We start from the raw sequence: 17,423 nt of genomic DNA, 5'->3' as shown, positions 1-17,423 counted from the left end.
TGACATGTGACAGACATGATTGTACTCATTTTGCCATGTGCTGTTTCACATGTGTTGGACCATGTTTCTAGGGGAAGTGGGCCTAGTGCATGTGAAATTGTTCGCTGCGGGCTAGGTAAGTGCATACATGTGGCTGAGATGTCCTTGAATTGAAAAATGAAAATCTCCAAAACAAAATACCCACAAAAAATAGTTCTTATCTAAGAATCATCTGTTTCAACAGCTGCAGCTTCTCTAATTCTCATCAGCTTGGGACGTGCACCCACTGGTGGCTGTTTCTTGGGTGCTCGTTTCTTTTCCTTGGGCCAATCTTCCATTTATTGGGCTTCATTGGTCACAAGTAAGTCTACCATTTAAAAGAAGGCGAAGGCTATTTTAGAATAATGATTTACATACTTGGAAAATATATCTTGGTTTATTTTTTATGTGAAGGTTGATCTAACCATTAATAACAAAGGTAGTAAAAAAAATTATGGTCGGATTTAATTAATTATACTCAGTAACCAAGTTTTTTCATCTTTATTAAAATGAGTTATAATATTAATAAAGGATAATCTTTATTTTTATGTGAAGAAAAATTTCTCCCATTTGGGAAAGGATGGTTAAGGGCAGCGTCCAACTCCTTTTTTTCCCTCCCATAAAAATCATTAAGCCGGGAGGGGAGTTCCGAGACAGGAGGAGGCAAGAGAAAACATGAGTACAGTGATCCACCCCCTAGCTCACTCTGCTTCCTCTTCAACTATATGACAGATAAACACCTTAGCTTTATCTAATCCCTTTGTAATTTTAGCAGAAGATATCCAGCACTCGAGGCAAATGGAACATTAAAAGAGGGAAGTGCTTATTTTGTTTTGGTTCTTAGAAAGACGCGGGCTGAGGAAGAGTATCAAGTAGGGGCCACCGGAATTGTGCGAGGGGAAATGGCTTCAATCACGCATGAGATAATGTACGTTACTACGCTGCATTACGATGTAAGAGAGCACGGGAGGAAAAAGAGAAGAAATGCACCATGTCCATTGATTGAATCATGTTAATTGTCAACTGTGACAGGAACCTGACAGAAAATAAGTGACAACTTTCCTTCTTTCGGACCCTCTGATGGCTGTACTTTCAATGAAATAAATAATCCCGGGAACAAATAATGCCATTGGAGACAAATAATGACACTTGCTACAAAATTTCCTTCAAGGAGGGCTACGACGAGTTTATTCGCCTCCATGAAAGACTACCACTACCGGCCCTCTCAAATTTATTGGGTGAGCCACCTGCTTGCCAAATCACAATCGGAAGAAACAGACTTCGAGCTTTACTTTCTGATGCTTCTCAGTCAGGCGAGACGACCGTCTTGCAAGCTCCACTCTCTTTGAAACCAAAAAAATTTCCTTGCTCCAATCCAGTCTGCCTTTTCTTTAGGCCACGTCCCCTTCCCTTCAACAGAAATGACGTTGTAATACTATCCTCCGACATCATTTTCCTCTTCACGAGCTCATATGTCTTTGATGTAAAACATATTTGACGACTTCATAAAACGATACTACAATTCCAACTGAGGGGCCTGCTCGACCAACCCGTGGACCAATTCCCGTAAAAAGTCCCTTCATCCCACCATCCCTGAAGCAGAGTTTAGACATGTCAGGATATCCAAGTAAACAGGCATCTAGAGCTTCTGACATGCTGCTGCTGACATGTCAGAATTTAGACACCTCTTGACAGTAGTTTCCACAAGAAAAGACATGGCAGAATGTAGACCAAAGTCATGCATACCTCCAAATTTCAAGCAGCGTTCGTTGAGTTGTCATCTTCAATGCCCTTGCTGGGTCCTTCAGAGAGACCAAGTAATAGCAGATTAGACTTGAATGAAGTACAAAACAAAGAACAATCACAATGGTCCATGTTCCACTTTTAAACCAGAGATTAAGAACAAACCTCTATTTGTCTACGAGTTTTGGCAACATCTAAAGGACACGTAGCAGCAGCAGCTAGACTCCCTGCGACAAAACCAGCAGAAAAATTTGCACCCAAAACACTAGCTGCATTAGCATCTTCTCCAACAAACCCGAGTAATTTTCTTCGGATCTGTATCAAAATCCAGTTTACAATTAATTAGACTCACAAATGACTATTTCATAAGCATACTGTATACATGTAATAGCAGGGTTGCATTTTTCACTGAAAGCTTACAGGTTCAAGAGTTGACCAGCAAATTGCAGAGAAAGGAACATCTCGAGCTAGTTGTGCCCCAACACCTGTCCATAGAATGCGATAGCTATTGACTGCAAAGAAAAGCAGCCAAGTTATGGCCCAGCCACAGTGGGTGGGCAGGCAAGGAAGAGGGAGAGTGGTAAAACTAAACAACCAGTCATTTCTCCACCGAGTCTATACATTTGGACTCAGGACTGTCTCAGAAATTTGAAGCAATTCTTCACCAAATCAAGCAATAGTTTGTAACAGTTCGATAACCCATTGCTGAATGCACTAGGAAGATGCATGAGACAAGGAGAGGAGACAAGGACCACATTTTTTGCTCATGTTACCTTATTCATATTGCATGAGCAGACTGCCTCTTGCTAATTAAGATCCAGAAGTGAAAGAGCATTTACCATTCAAGTTATTAGTATTCCTGACTGATGAGAGAACCCCGAGCAAAGTCTTCCGTATGCCCGGAGGCTTTGCACCTTTCTGAAATTCTTTATAAGCCTATTTCAACAGAACAGGAACACAATTTTGTTTATACTAAAATTACAACCAAACCCCAAGGCAACAATTAGGCAGGGATAGGACATCAAAGAAGGCTTTGCTCAAATCTTAGAAAAAAGAGCAAATTAGAAGATGATGCAAATGATTAGAATTCAATGCTACAAGAAATAAGGAATATACCTGCATACGTGTCCTGGCAAGCTCAATTGGAGAACAAGTAATGCAAGCTAATGAGCGTGCCACTGAACCAGCAACTAAGGGAACATACGGAGTCAGATATGGAGCATTTTGGGTTGTAAACTGTTCCATCCAATTTCGGAAGATGTCATAGCAAGGTAAGTATATACCAACCTGATTTAAAAATTGGAGAGAGTAGTTTACCCATCAGTCAACATATCAATTTTAAAGCATAGAGAAGTTTGATAAATTAAGTCCATATTTGATGTTGCACTCTTGTTGAGAGTAATCTTTCATTGCTAAAAGGCCTATGGCTTAGCTTTGTTGTAGTTTGTTTCTTTGGCCCTCGGGCCTTAGTAAATCATTGACAAACAAAGTCCATATCTAAAAAAATGTGTTAAGGAATAGTCCCACATGGATTAATGATGACAAAGATCTTAAGTTTATTAGTTGGGAAAGAAGTTTCCTAAGGTGGCTAGTCATTTTGGGATAGGCCTTGGACCCAATTTAACATGGTATCAGAGTAGGTACTCATATGTGGACCTACACCTAAACTATCTACTTGTAGAGCCACAAAAAGGGGGCTTACACCTAAACTATCCACTTGTAGAGCTACAAAAGAGGCCCTACACCTAAATTGCCTACTCTTAAATTATCCACCTGTATAGCTACGAAAAGAGGATCTACACGTGGGGGGAGTGTTAAAGAATAGTCCCACATGGATTAGTGAGTACAAAGATCTTGAGTTTATTAGTTGGGAAAGAGGTTTCCTAAGATGGCTAGTCATTTTGGGATAGGCCTTGGACCCAACTTAACAAAATGTATATGAGCCCTGATATTAGCAAAAAGATCCAACTTTGAAGATTTCAAAACAATAAAGTAAATATTATATTTATTCAATAGAAGTGATATATGGCGGGACTGACACCCAAGTGGCTATAAATGTTTTTAATGCTTATTTAACCACATCTCAAATCAGTTGTTTTCTGTATTCTAGACAAGACATAAATATATAAAAACCAAAGAAACTAATCTATACAGCAGGTAGAAATACACCCCTAATATAAAGAGTCAGTATTTTATTCTCATTAAATGGTCAGTCGAGCATATTATTTCCCAAACACCCTGAAATAATGCTACAGCTCACAGGAGTATGTTCTATTAAAATTTCTAAATAGCTCATAGAGTTGTCTATGGGACTAAAAAAATATTTAGGCAAGAGCATGGAATTATACCCTGACCGAAGAAGGTTTTTGATAAAAAAGAAGCAAAGAAATGTTTTAGTGTTTTGAATAGGTCTAAGAACTTCTTTTCTATAATCACATTCGTAATTTTTTCTAATAATCACTGCATAATTTTTCTAATCATGCACTTTTTTCAATAACTACCGCATAAGTTTTTTCTAACAATCACTGCATAAACACACACAACAACCCAATTCCTGGTGAGAATTGAACCCAAGACCTCCCATGTCCATTGCGCTCTTTAGTTGTCTTCCCAAAATAAATAAGCTATGTAATCTCCTCAGATAAAACAGAACTTAAAATCTTTTTCACAGCCTACTTCCATAATTACATGTAGTAGATACATATTATCCATAATTGGTAACTAAAAAACCCTAAAACATTATGTTATGAGGGAGAGAGTTAAGTTCTGAAGTGTTTGCACAAGATAAAACAAGTGAAGATAGATTCAGGTTGTAACTCTTTTTTAAGAATGTATTCATGTTGTAACTCATCATTGCTTAACAAGTTAATACAGTATGTCTAGTCCTATAAATAAGTGCTATCAGCAGACAAGTCTCATCCACAAATATTTCTCAAATTATAAGTGATCAAGATAGTATGACCAAGGTGTACACGACAGTAGAAAATGGTTGGAAAAACAATAACTTACAGTTGGTACTGCTAGTGCTAATCCTGCATTGGTCCCTCTCCACAATCTAGAAAATCCTTCCTGTAATGAATTGATCCATTAGATGAATGCTCAGAAAATTCTAAAAAACCATAACTAAATGATCAGTTTAATACTAGTAACAGTGACCATCATTCCCTGTCAGTATGGACTTGTTTCCCTGTCAGTACAAACTTGTTTTGGCACTTTGGAGATCATAGATGCTCAGCCATAAAAAGACTTTGTTTAAACTTGGTGAGAAGAGTATTAACTAGGATCACCATTATGACAATGGATTGGTCAGTTCATCAAAACAATGACAGAACAGACCATATTACCAGTTCAAACCTTAAGATTTTTTTATTTATTTTTTATTTTTAGTTTTAGACAGAGAAATAAAATTTGAAGTGCCAATGATAAGATTTGCTTGACCAAATTATCTCGAAAATTAATCTGCTAGTTCTTGGACAAGGTTTTATATACATCTTTAAGTTCTGTATGTTCATTGTAGCAAGAAGTATCACATCATTGCATAACCAACCTGCGTAACTATTTTGTAGAAGACATCCATAGTCCCTTTGTACCGAAAACAATCAGGGGTGCAAAAGGGTCCAGTACCAAGAATTCCACCTCTTGTACATGATGAAGAACATCTGTATTCCGGAAACATCTGAATCAATAAAACATTTGAAAGTAATTATATCAAGCATTATGACATGTCGATAATACCCAAGAGAAAATTAGCCACTGACAAGTAACTACATAGTTATATGTTTATTCTAAAAGAGCCTTCAGCAAAATGCCCACTCTGGGGTTTCTTAATATGAGGAATTGAGTTCAAGGCCTCACCACCATGCCAGAAACAATGTTCAAGAGAAAATTTGCCAATGTCTAGAAATTACATAGTTAATCCTAAAAGAGACTTAGACACAATGGCCACTCCGGGGCTTCATAACGTGAGGAATTGAGTTCAAGGTCTCACTGCCAAATCAGGTACAAAGTTGTGTGTATACACAATGTTCAATAAAAAGGAGGGAGAATCCCAAACGTATCAATGTAAGAGTTAGGGAATTGAAATCATTTACAGAAACTCTAAATCAGATTCTAGAACACCAAGGTGACAGCAAAGAGAGTTTTTATCTATCCTCTTTGACAATTAAAAAGCCACAATTCTGTGATAGACTATCCTTGTATAAGAAAAGCAGTAATCATAAGACTCCTGCTCACATCCCTTTTCACAGACCTTCCACCCTGGAAATAAAATTCTCATAGATACATATAGAATTGGATATCAAATGAACAGAAGAAATTCAGCATACCGTGTTTGGACCAAGAGCTGCCATGCGCTCACTGATATGATGCTGTGGATGTGAATAAGGAACCCCAGCTGCCTGTGCTTGCAATCTCGTCTGGAAAAAAAAGAAAAGAAAATAAGTGGCACCTATTGATAGTGAAAAAACCAATTAGCACCTAATTAAGGCAAACTTTTGAAGCAGCGAAAGAAGACCTAAAGAAGGAATCAACAAGTTCCTAAAGATGCAGCTGCCAAAATAATGGGAAAGGTAACACACCAAGAGAATTTGAAAATACATCCCCCTGCTGAATGATCATTAGCCATTTCACGCGAGAGACTTGTGAAACGAACTGATGAACGAACCGCCAGTTTCTTTAGAAACAGATCAATGTAATACATAAATGAAGCTGAGGAATTTGACTGTTTCCGGGATAATGATGCTTCGGGTAGTAATCAGAATAGCCGACGTAAACAACAGAGACAATTCCATAATTATTAGAAATAACAATTAGGTCTCCTCATACGCCTACACCGAAAAAAGTAGACATACAAACGCAGAGAATGGGCTAGAAGTAGAGAAAGAAGGGAGGTACCTTTGCAACATCGAGGGGGTTAACGAGAATGGCCGATACAACAGCGGCCCCAGCAGCAGAGAAGGCACGCTGTCCGTATCCCATATTGAAATCCGAGAGAGATTTATGGTGAGAAGAAGAAGAGAAAGATTCTCTACCGTCGGCGGAGTACACAGTCGCCTCCGACATAGTTGCATTCGATGACGTTCCACCGTCGAAATCGACCCTAGATGCGGCGCTCAACCATGAAGGTACGGTATGCTTGGAACATACCATCCCGTTCCTGCAAATCAGCAAACAGAAATCCCAAACATAAGAATGAAGCGCCAAGTATCGTATATTATGAGGAAAGTAAAGCACAAACCATACAGAAGGAAAAGACGGGAACAGACTTTTGAAGAAACAAGGAAAAAAGATTGGACTCCGGAAGTAACCTGACAATACAAAGAAGCCGAAAAGGTCCTCTTTTCTTCTCGATCAAAAGAGTTCAAGACTTCCTGGTTGGAAGGGAGAGAGAGAACAGAGGGAAGTAACCTGATTCTATAAATAAAAAATGTCTCTCAAAATAGTTCTAGGAGTTTCGGTTGTGCATGGGAGATGCGGGGATGACTCGTGGTGCCCTGTGGTTGAATTTGGGGCACCACGCAAACATCTGTAAAAGCAGAGAAAGAAAGAGAAGACAGGTGACGTGGATCCGGCTCGCTTCGACGCTTCCTCAATTTATGGAGGGAAAGCAAATTAGCGAGTAGGAGAGCTTAGAGACACATCAACGGTCATGAGTAAAACCAGGGCGCATTTGGCGAACCCTAGTCAGTTAACCCCACTCCACACGCGTGCAACATTGGCTCGCTTCGAGTTTGATTACCGATCGTAATTTTGACATTACTACAAATATTAAAATTAAAATAGTTTATCTGAGAATCTAACATTTTAAAGAAATACAAAAATAATTATTTAAACAATTTAAATACATTATAGTTAGTTTAAATAGAGCGTTTTTAAGTAGGCTCAATTTTTCTCTAATAAAGAAAAATCGATAAAATTCTAAAATATTTTAAGAGAAAATAGATCTGACGGATTCATGCTGACACGCTAAAAATACGGGTATCCCAGGTGTATGCACATGCCACATGCTCCATGCTTCATGCTTCATGCTTCATGCTTCATGCAAAGGTCGTCAAAAACAGGCAGAAGATCGATTAGTGGTATTATTGTAATAATGTAATGAAAGAGGGGCATTATCCTCATAGGTACTCCAAAGATTCCATCCCGCGGCCGCTTCCGCGCCAGGGAAATGTCAGGTACAGGTCGTCGTGGGTCCCGCTTGATGCTTAGTGAGGAAAAAGAAAGGTGCTATTATCTGTCTTTCGTTTTGCTTCTGTACCGCAGTTTAAAACCTCTGTCTTACACTCTCTGGTGCTCCCACTTTTACCGTTTCGAATATCGATTATGCGATCCTCTTCCATGAAAGAAGAAGAGAGAAAGAGCATTTCGTAGCCGGAATTCCGACATCTTAGTCTCTCTACAATTCCAGGACGCGAAGAAGAAGGGGACGAAAGAGAGACGCGCCAGGTTAGTTCCTTTCTCTCGCTCTCTCTCTCTCTAAGCGCTGATGTTTTTCTGATAATTTTGCTCGGCTTTCATTTTAGGGACAGCTGATCTTTCTCCATACATGAGAAGGGAGTTTAGCTTTTCAGCTTTCTTTTTGTTTGCTTTAGTTTGGTCTTATCTTTTTATTTGTATCCTTTGTTGTTTTCTCTTGATTTGATTTATGCTTGATCAAAGCTGAAATTTCGAAACAAAGGACCGGCAAGTACTTTTTTGGGAGTTTGCTTTTGTTATGACCATCAATTGCTCTTCTACCTTCGGTGTGCTTCTCTCGTTCTTTTTTCTTTTGAATTTTCCGGTTCTTCTGCCAGTCAAACACCATTTCTTTTGTTTTGAGTTTATTGTAAGTTTTCTTTCTTCTTTCTTTTTCATTTATTTCATACAAGTACATCCATATTTATATACAAAGATTTACAGGTGATTTTAATCGGTCTCTCGGATCATCTCCGAAGTTGTTGTTAAGGAGGACTTCTTCCTCTGTTTTTACGGATATGGAAGACAGTTTGATGGAAGAAGGAGTCCTCCTCTGGACGATTTCATGCCAACAGTCCCCCTCAAGTTGGTGCGTATAGCTCTAATGCCCAATTTGCCAAGTGAGTTGTAGGAGTTCTTACTGTATACTGCTTTTGTTAGTATGTCTGCCAACTGGTCTTCAGATTTAACAAAAGAAAATCTAATTATCTTTGCCTCAAAGTTTTATTTGATGAAGTGTTGATCTACTTCCACATGTTTAGTCCAATCATGCTGAACCGGGTTATGTGAAATATCAATAGCCGCCTTGTTATCGCAGAATAAGTCCATCTCACAGTTTGGGCTAAAGCTAATTTCGGTTAATAATATCCGAAGCCAGAGAAGCTCGTAAAGATCCTTAGCCATCCCACGAAACTCAGCTTCAACACTTGATAACGTTACCACTTTTTGTTTCTTACTTCTCGTAACTAGGATCCCTCCAAAAAACGTAAAATAGCCTAAGATGGATCTTCTATCTGAAATATTTCCTGCCCAGTCAGCATTTGTATAATCTTCAACCTTTAGGTGATGGTTTCTTGAGAACACGAGTCCTTTCCCAGGGGAGGACTTTAAGTATCGAATAATTTGATTCACAACATTCATATGATCTTCACTTGGACAATGCATGCATTGGTTTACTACACTTACTGCATAGGCGATATTAGGTCGTGTATGGGAGAAATAATTAGGTTTTTCAACCAATCTCTGGTATCTTCCTTTGTTTGTTAGCACTTGGTCTAGATATTCTCTAAACTTGTGATTTGGGATTATTAGGGTATCTGCAGGTTTACATTCCAATAGTCCAATTTTTGATAATAGATTTAGGATATATTTTCGTTGGGAAAAGAATATGCCTTGTTTGGACCTAGCAACTTTGATTTCCAGAACATATTTGAGACCTCCCAGATTTTTCATCTCAAATTATGTTGCCAATTGCTCTTGAAGTCTTGCTATTTCTTCTGAATCATCTCTTGTAATGATCGTATCATCTACTTTCACGGTCAAAGCTATTACTTTACCTCGTCGATGCTTTAAGAATAACGTATGATCTGAGTTGTTTTGTTTAAAACCATATTTCCGCATTGCCAAACTCAATCTCCCAAACTATGCTCTAGGAGATTGCTTCAAGCCATATAGAGTTTGCTGGAGTTTGTACAATGTCCTTGCTTCAAGATTTGCTATATATCCTGGAGGAACATCCATGTAGATTTCTTCTTCAAGATCTCCTTAGAAAAAAATATTTTTAACGTCAAATTGGTGCAGTGGCCGATCAAGATTAGCTGCAAGAGATAACAAAACTCTAACAATATTCAATTTGGCCACCAGTGAGAATGTTTCTTGATAATCCACTCCATATGTCTGTGTATATCCTTTTGCTACTAGCCTTGCCTTGTACCGTTCAACTGCTTCATCGGATTTGTATTTGATGGGGAATACCCATTTACACCCCATTGTTTTTTTATTTTCAAGTAAAGGAATAAGACTCCAGGTCTCATTTTTCATTAATACCTCCATTTCTTCCTTCATGGTATGATCCCACCTGGTGTCTTTCAGAGTTTCACCAACACTTGTGGGAACATGGTGTGAGGAGAGTTCATTTACAAACTTCTTGAGGGGTTCAAACAGTTCTTTTGTAGACACATAATTGGCAATAAGATATTTTGATTTTTTCCCTTCACTTCAGGGGAATATCTGTTCGGTGGTTTACCCCGATTGCGTCTGATAGGTAATTCATAGCTAATAGGAGTAGCCATATCATTAGAATTTTGAGGTGTGACAAGATTACTTACCTCAATGATATTCTTAGGAGATGGGTCGCTGGATACTGAGGGGAAGAGAAGTACTGCTTCATCAATTTCTGAGGATGTTTTCTCTGGATCTGGTTCCACAGTGGTCGCTATATCAGTGTCCTTGAACCAGTCAAATGTCATCCAATTCAGTTCTTCTTCTCGTGTCTCCCCTTGAAGAGAAGAATTGGATGTAGCGGACGAGTAGAAAGTTTCAAATTCAAAGAACGTGATATCATAGTTACATATGTGGGCCGAGTAGTTGGATCGTATTGATTGACTGTATCCAAAAACAGACACCGAATAACACAGATCAAGCTTCGAGTGCTGGTTTTTGTGGAGATTAACGAACATAACACAACCAAAAATTCGAGGAGGGAGAATCAGCACAAAGGGTAATGAAATATAGTTTGACAGGGCCTAAAGGGGAGTCTTAAACTCAAGAATTTTGGAAAGCATGCAGTTAATGAGGTGGACAGCCGTAGTAACAGCATTAGGCCAATGATGGCTAGGCATTTGGGCCCCAAGTAAAAGATCCTGAGATGTTTCAAGAATGTGGCGATTTTTCTTCTCCGCAATACCATTTTGTTGAGGAGTTTGGGGGCATGAGGTTTCATGAATCAGTCCATGGTGATGGAAATAATCACGGAACTAATGATTCACATAATCTCCACCATTTTCAGATTGAAGAATTCGAATGTTGGCGGAGAACTGAGTTTGGATCATCTTATGAAAGGATTGAAAGGTGATTTTAACCGGTCTCTCGGATCATCTCTGAAACTATTGTTATGGAGGACTTCTTCCTCTGTTTTTATGAATCTGGAAGACAGTGTGATGGAGGAAGAAGTCCTCCTATGTAGAATCTCACGCCAATATTTCTTTCTTTTGTCTTTCTTGTTTTTAGTTACAACTTATTCTTCTCATGCTCAAGCTGTCAGTTGTCATTCTTGAATCTTACTGGCGGTTATGCAGTACGGTAGGTGGCGTTAGATAAAAGATCTTGCCAAGTGCGTATGTTAGCTACTCCAGAAAGCGTTTGCTCTTTTTTAATTATAATCATCAAAATGAATTTAATGTTTCCGACATTCACCGTTGGTTGAAGCTAAACGTTGTTTCTTAGCCTTTCTAATCAAGATTCCAAAAAAGTAAGCGACCGAAGATTACTTGCAAATGACTCCTACGCTTTCGTTCTTTCTGCCTTTTCGATTGATGAGTGATAAGCTTTTCAAATTTGTAATCGTTGTGGATGTTTTTTAAAAGTTTGGGTATTTACTGGAAACATTATGGTCTCTATTTGAAATAGGTCGGATACCCTTCTATTCCAAAGTCATGAATATCTCCCTGTGATCAACTTTGATACGAGAAGTTTAATATTTAAAATCATGTACAGTTAAAATGCTCTAATATCAATAGATCCATCAGTTAGTATGAGGAGTCAAGGTGAATTCCCAGTGAAATTTCCTGATTCATTCTACAAAAGCTAGTTGAGTTGGCTTTATCTGCTTTAGAAAATTCAGTAAAGTTTAGTCTAGTTTCTTGAACCTGCATTCCTTTGGGTTCTTACTGTGTCATAAAGTAGTCTATGTTTTATAAAAAGCCAAGGTAACTTTCATTCTGCTTTTAACTTAGAAGATTCTCTTTATGACAAACAGGCTATTTCTTTTGTATATCGTATACTGCTTAAATAAAAGACAGATATAATTTTAATAACACTGAAATAAGCTTTAAATGATGTCTCCTCACAATAGGGGTTTATAAGGAGCTTGTTACACTCTTAATCCCCTCGTACATAATGACATGAATTCTATCACTTCACATAGTTTCAGTTGTTCCAGCAATATTATTGTAACTGTTTGTTGTTTTTTTGTTGATCATAATTAGAGAAGCACAGACAAATTTTAAAAATTCAGTGGAATTACCGACGCTGATGCAACAACACTCTTCCTTTGCCTTTTAAGCCTGTCTAAAAGAACACCTGCATATCTAAATAATCTATCTTTTTTTATTCAGTCATTGAAATTTCAACTTTGTCATTTTTGTTGACGATTATTTCAATTTCTCACATATCTTAAGTCCTAAATCTCTATACAGAATTTTCTCCAGAGTTTATTCATTTCTTTTCTGTATGGAATAGCTACTACAAGGCTGTCCCTTGTTACTCATAGAAGTAGGATAAAAAGAAAAAGAAATTTTGAGGAGTTTTTGGTGTGCGTCTTTGCTCTTTTCTTACTTTGTTATATAGAAATCAGTAAACATGTGTGAGTGTGTATAGATTTTTGTTTTCCAGATTCAATGAATTTGCACTTGAGGAGATTAGCCTCTTTCTGCTCAAGGTGAGGTTTGAGCTACAGCAGCAAGAATGAAGAAACACAGGCTTCGTGGGTTCCTTGCGTCCATTTTAGTAGATCATGTCAATTCTGATGACTCAGTCTGGCTGGAAGAGCACAAGAAAGGTGAGGTTTAAACTTCAATAATCATTTTGTCTGTGGTAGATTTCCCGAGGTGTTCAAAATAAAAGAAATTTTGGTAGTTATTTTATGAAACAAAAATCATAATAATTTTCTTTGCTTATCTATGATCCTTATAGGAGTCCTTGTAAAAATGATGCTTATTTTATAGGAAACGTGATGTTAATGAAATCTACCTTCTTTTTAAGAAAATTGCTAAATATTCTCACATTTTTGGTTTGTAATAAGTTGCTGGTATTCATTTTGATGCTAAAGAGTGGAAGGAACTACGAGTTCCATTGCTGAAGTTAAAATTGTTTCTTTTCTCATTTAGAAATGTTGCAAAGCTTCAAAAAATAAAAATTTAACATAATATAATCCTTTTTATTTTGACGAAATGTTTGTGGTGAATAATTTTGAGAAGTGTTTCAGAGTATTATAAGTTTGCATTCTTCTTAGTAATTATTTTACATATTCACAGTCCCTTCCTGATATTAACATCTGGAAGTTCTTGATTGCTTTTTCTGCTAAACATGAAAGATTGCTTGAAATTGAAGTGCTTTCTGTATAGTCAGTCAGTAATTACAGGGATCTTTGTCATAACAGCAATTGAGAGTAACATGAAGAAGATACTGAACTTGCTCAATGAAGAAAAGGAAGGTGGTTCTGATGAGCGGTCAGAAATTGGCCCCCTTATTGAAGATTTCTATGAATACTACAAAGTCCTTCATGAACGATACAATAATCTGACCGAAGAACTAAAGACAAGAGTTGACAGTAGAGGCAAAACGGATGGGAGCTCTTCATCTAGCTCTAGCTCAGACTCAGACTCAGAAGAGGGTAAAAACAGAAAAACAAAAGCTGGGAAACGAAATTCTTCTTCCCCAGAATTCCAGTCTTTGGAAGCGGAAAATAAAAATATGAAGCAAGATTTGGAAGCTTTAGGTAAAAAAGAAGCTGATTTACTGAGCAATCTACAAGATGCAGATAAAATCATGGAAGGGCTTAGGAGTGAAGTTCAATTGCTGAAGGCTGAGATTGAAGATCTTAATCTGGAAAGGTCTGTTTCCTTGAACAAGGCTCAAGAACTGGAGAAAACCCTAGAAGAATTTAAAGCTGATATGAAATTGCTGAAAGACCATAATACACAGCTCATCGGCAAAGTGGACGATTTGAAAGTGATACTGTCAACTACAAAAGCCGAGAAGGATGCTTTGACTTCTGAAAATCTTGCTGCTCAAAGCAAGTTGAAAGAGGTGGAAAAAATTATTGAGGAACTAAGAGATGAAATAAAAAGATTAGACGTTAATAAAGAGGAAACACAGAAAATTGTACAGGAACTAAAAGGTGAAATGGAGAGACTAAACCTTGAAAACTCCAAGCTGCAGGCTGAAAATTCTGATGTGAAGCATGAGCTGGAAAAGGCTCACCAAGATTTGATTGACCTAAACAAAATCATCCAAGGTGCGGAAGAGCATAAAGCCAAACTAATGTCAGAAAATACAGAACTTTTGGAGAGGTTGGAGCTATCTAATAAGAATTTCGGTGAACAAGAAACTGAAATCAAGAGGCTAACAGCTTTAACTTCTATTCTTCAGCAACAAGAAACCAATTTGCAAGATCAAGTTCTGGATTTGGAGAAAAGACTTGAAGAAGGTGGGCAGAAGAGCACTTCTCTTTCCAAAGAGCTGGAAGATGTCAAGATGGAGGCCTCTGCTAAAGTAGATGATCTGACTTCTGAGATAGAGGAGCTGCAATTAAAGCTGGATATGCTGTCCTCTCAGAAAAAGGAGCTGGAAGAACAGATGGAAAGTGAGAAGAATGAAACTTCTGATAAGCTTTTTCAACATGAAAATCTTAAACTGCAGTTATTAGGTCAGATTTCTAGTTTGGAAAGATCATGCAAAGAGAGCACAAACTTTGTTATTCAATTAAATGAGAATCACAAGCAAGTTGAATCTGATCTCCAGGAGTCATATGATAAGCTTGGAAAAGCTGAACTGAAGATTAGAGAAATGGAAGAGGAAAATATTTTGCTAAGAAAGCAGATGGATGAAATGACCCTCGAGATGGGTGTGTTCCATGCCCATAATATGAAATTAGAACAGCAACTTGAAAAAATGAAAAGTGAAGCCTCAGAACTCCAGATTCTGAAGGAAAAGCTGAACCAATCAAATGAAAATCATAAGAAAGTTGAATCTAATCTCCAAGAGTCACATGAGAAGCTTGGCAAAGCTGAACAGAAAATTGGAGAAGTGGAAGAGGAGAACATATTTCTAAGAAAGCAGGTAAATGAGATGACACATGCAATGGACTCACTACGTGCCCAGAACAATGTACTGGAAGAGCAGCTTGAAAGAGTGAGAAGAGAAGCCTCTGACCTCCTGATTCTGAAGGAAAAGCTGAATCAATTAACTGATAAACATAATCAAGTACAGTCTGATCTCCAGGAGTCACATGATAAGCTTGTAAAATCTGAACAGAAACTTGGGAAAATAGAAGAGGAGAACATGCTGTTCAGAAAGCAGGTAGATGACATTACGCTGGAGAAGGACACACTGCGCGCACAGATCATGGTATTGGAAGAGCAGCTTGGAACAATGGGAAGTGAAGTCTCAGAACTCCAGTTTTTGAAGGAAGAGCTGAATCAATTAACTATAAACCATAAACAAGTTGAATTTGATCTCCTGGTGTCACAGGGTAAGCTTGAAAAGGCTGAACAAAGAATTGGAGAAATGGAGGAGGAGAACATGGCACTAAGAAAGCAAGTAGACAACCTTACTCTTGAAATGGACTCACTACGTGCCCTCAACACGGATCTCATTGAGTCACATGGTAAGCTTGAAGAAGCTGAAAGGAGGATTGAAGTAATGGAAGAGGAAAATGTGTCATTAAGAAAACAAGTGAATGAAATGACTCTGGAGATGGGCTCTTTACATGCCCAAACAATGGGATTGGGAGAGCAGCTTGAAAGAGTGAGAAGTGAAGCCTCTGAACTCCAGATTCAGAGAGAAAGCACGGACCAGGAGCTTGATATCGTTAAGTCAAATCATGAAAACATGCTGAAGGAGCATGAAGAATATTCAAACAACCTAATTGCGGAACTTAATCAAACAAAAAAGCAGTTGACAGAGTCAAGCAATCAGGTTATGATTGTGGAATTGAAGATTGCAGAGATGGCTAGTGAGATTCAAAGTCTAGAACTTGTTATTGACAAACAGAGGAAGGAAATTGAAGAATCTGCTGACAACATCAGAAATTTGAAACTAGATATAAATGTGCTGGAGGAAAGACATAAGGAAATCCTAGGACTGAAAGATGAGAAAATCGGAATGATGCAGAAAATAGAAGGAGAACAAAAGGAAGAAATTGCAAAGTTATCAGAGATTGCCCAGAATATTGAAGTCCAGCTCCGGCTGTCAAATCAGAAGCTCAAGATCACTGAATCTGAATTTGAAAAGAAGGAAGAGAAGTACCGTAAGCAAGAAATGCAGCTGCATGAAGGGCACAGGTTGCTTGATGACCAAATTATGAAACTGTCCCAAAAAGTTAGTCTTTTAGAAAATGAACGGAATCAGATTGGACAAATGACAAAAACTGCATTGCAAGCCGTACGTGTAGGAGTTGACAATCTGGAAGTGACAGTTCAAAAATTTGAAGAAAATCATGCTCATGTGGATGCTCGCTTATCAAATTATATCATAGAACTTGACATTATGAGGACATGGGTATCAGGAACAACTAGCGAGAAGCTTGGACTGAAGGCAAAGATTCAAAGTCTAGCAAAAAGGCTGAAGGATGCAGAAGAAGTGGCAACGTTGTTACAAGGGAAGCTTGAGGTTTCAGAAAAAAAGGCCATCAACTGGGAGAAAGACAAGCAGAAGCTAATGGAAACTGTTGCCGTATACCAAAAGAAGACGGGAGAATTGGAGAATAGAGTGAAGGAGAAGGAAGAGGAGATGGTGAACAGGAATGAAGAGAAAAGGGAGGCCATAAGACAATTATGCTTCTGGATGGAATACCGCCGAGAAGAAAATGATCGCCTCAGGGAAACACTTCTGGCATTGCTTAAGAGGACTAAATAGTGGACAGACATCATTCGTTTCTTCAGTGTTGTGGTTATTTTGTGCAATTCCTGTTTCACTTATGTACCTAATTTGTTCATTTTTTCTCAATAAGGCAATGCTTTGTGTGGGTTCAGTTAAATGTTAGCTTACCGTGAGAACTTAACAGTCAACGTAGAGTTTGCTTCATAAGAAAAGGACCAAAAGTTATTGTAAGACCCGACTGGTTGGGTGAATGGGTGCGATCATAAATTTTATACCAAATGAAAATTTCAGTATTATTTGCCCCATTGTTATTGTCTTCACCTCATCTTAGTAGAAACAAAAAGCCGTATTGGCTCTTTTCTCCTTCCAGACCTTTTTTTTTTTTTTTT

At 38.0% G+C, this 17,423-nt stretch overlaps 2 protein-coding genes across 7 annotated transcripts; one reads left to right on the top strand and one right to left on the bottom strand.

Annotated features, from left to right (window-relative positions):
* Nucleotides 1-987: 987 nt before the first annotated feature.
* LOC137961914 (mitochondrial carrier protein MTM1-like) lies at nucleotides 988-7,310 on the bottom strand. Of its 2 annotated transcripts, none has more exons than XM_068808551.1 (11): nucleotides 7,068-7,310; nucleotides 6,655-6,916; nucleotides 6,087-6,176; nucleotides 5,309-5,437; nucleotides 4,771-4,830; nucleotides 2,878-3,048; nucleotides 2,601-2,697; nucleotides 2,182-2,273; nucleotides 1,927-2,076; nucleotides 1,765-1,820; nucleotides 988-1,611 (listed from the first exon to the last, which is right to left on the bottom strand). In XM_068808551.1, the coding sequence occupies exons 2-11, from the start codon at nucleotides 6,907-6,909 to the stop codon at nucleotides 1,479-1,481; spliced, it is 1,233 nt and encodes a 410-aa protein (XP_068664652.1). In that variant the 5' UTR covers nucleotides 6,910-6,916; nucleotides 7,068-7,310; the 3' UTR covers nucleotides 988-1,478. The 2 variants fall into 2 exon arrangements, with proteins under 2 accessions (XP_068664652.1, XP_068664653.1); XM_068808552.1 differs by having other exon boundaries at nucleotides 2,878-2,997.
* Nucleotides 7,311-8,061: 751 nt separating this feature from the next.
* On the top strand, nucleotides 8,062-17,196 carry LOC137961913 (COP1-interactive protein 1-like). 5 transcript variants are annotated; one of them, XM_068808549.1, is made up of 4 exons: nucleotides 8,062-8,205; nucleotides 8,659-8,803; nucleotides 12,826-12,991; nucleotides 13,592-17,196. In XM_068808549.1, the coding sequence occupies exons 3-4, from the start codon at nucleotides 12,898-12,900 to the stop codon at nucleotides 17,068-17,070; spliced, it is 3,573 nt and encodes a 1,190-aa protein (XP_068664650.1). In that variant the 5' UTR covers nucleotides 8,062-8,205; nucleotides 8,659-8,803; nucleotides 12,826-12,897; the 3' UTR covers nucleotides 17,071-17,196. The 5 variants fall into 5 exon arrangements, with proteins under 5 accessions (XP_068664650.1, XP_068664649.1, XP_068664648.1 ...); XM_068808548.1 differs by having other exon boundaries at nucleotides 12,811-12,991; XM_068808547.1 differs by having other exon boundaries at nucleotides 8,659-8,834.
* Nucleotides 17,197-17,423: the final 227 nt, after the last annotated feature.

This window comes from Aristolochia californica, unplaced genomic scaffold, assembly GCF_029961685.1.
Source record: "Aristolochia californica isolate CCGP_79_NKW_82.1479 unplaced genomic scaffold, dmAriCali1.0.hap1 SCAF_4, whole genome shotgun sequence".
Lineage (NCBI taxonomy): Eukaryota > Viridiplantae > Streptophyta > Magnoliopsida > Piperales > Aristolochiaceae > Aristolochia > Aristolochia californica.
Note: the sequence above shows the minus strand (reverse complement) of the source record. Positions and strands in the feature narration are given on the sequence as shown.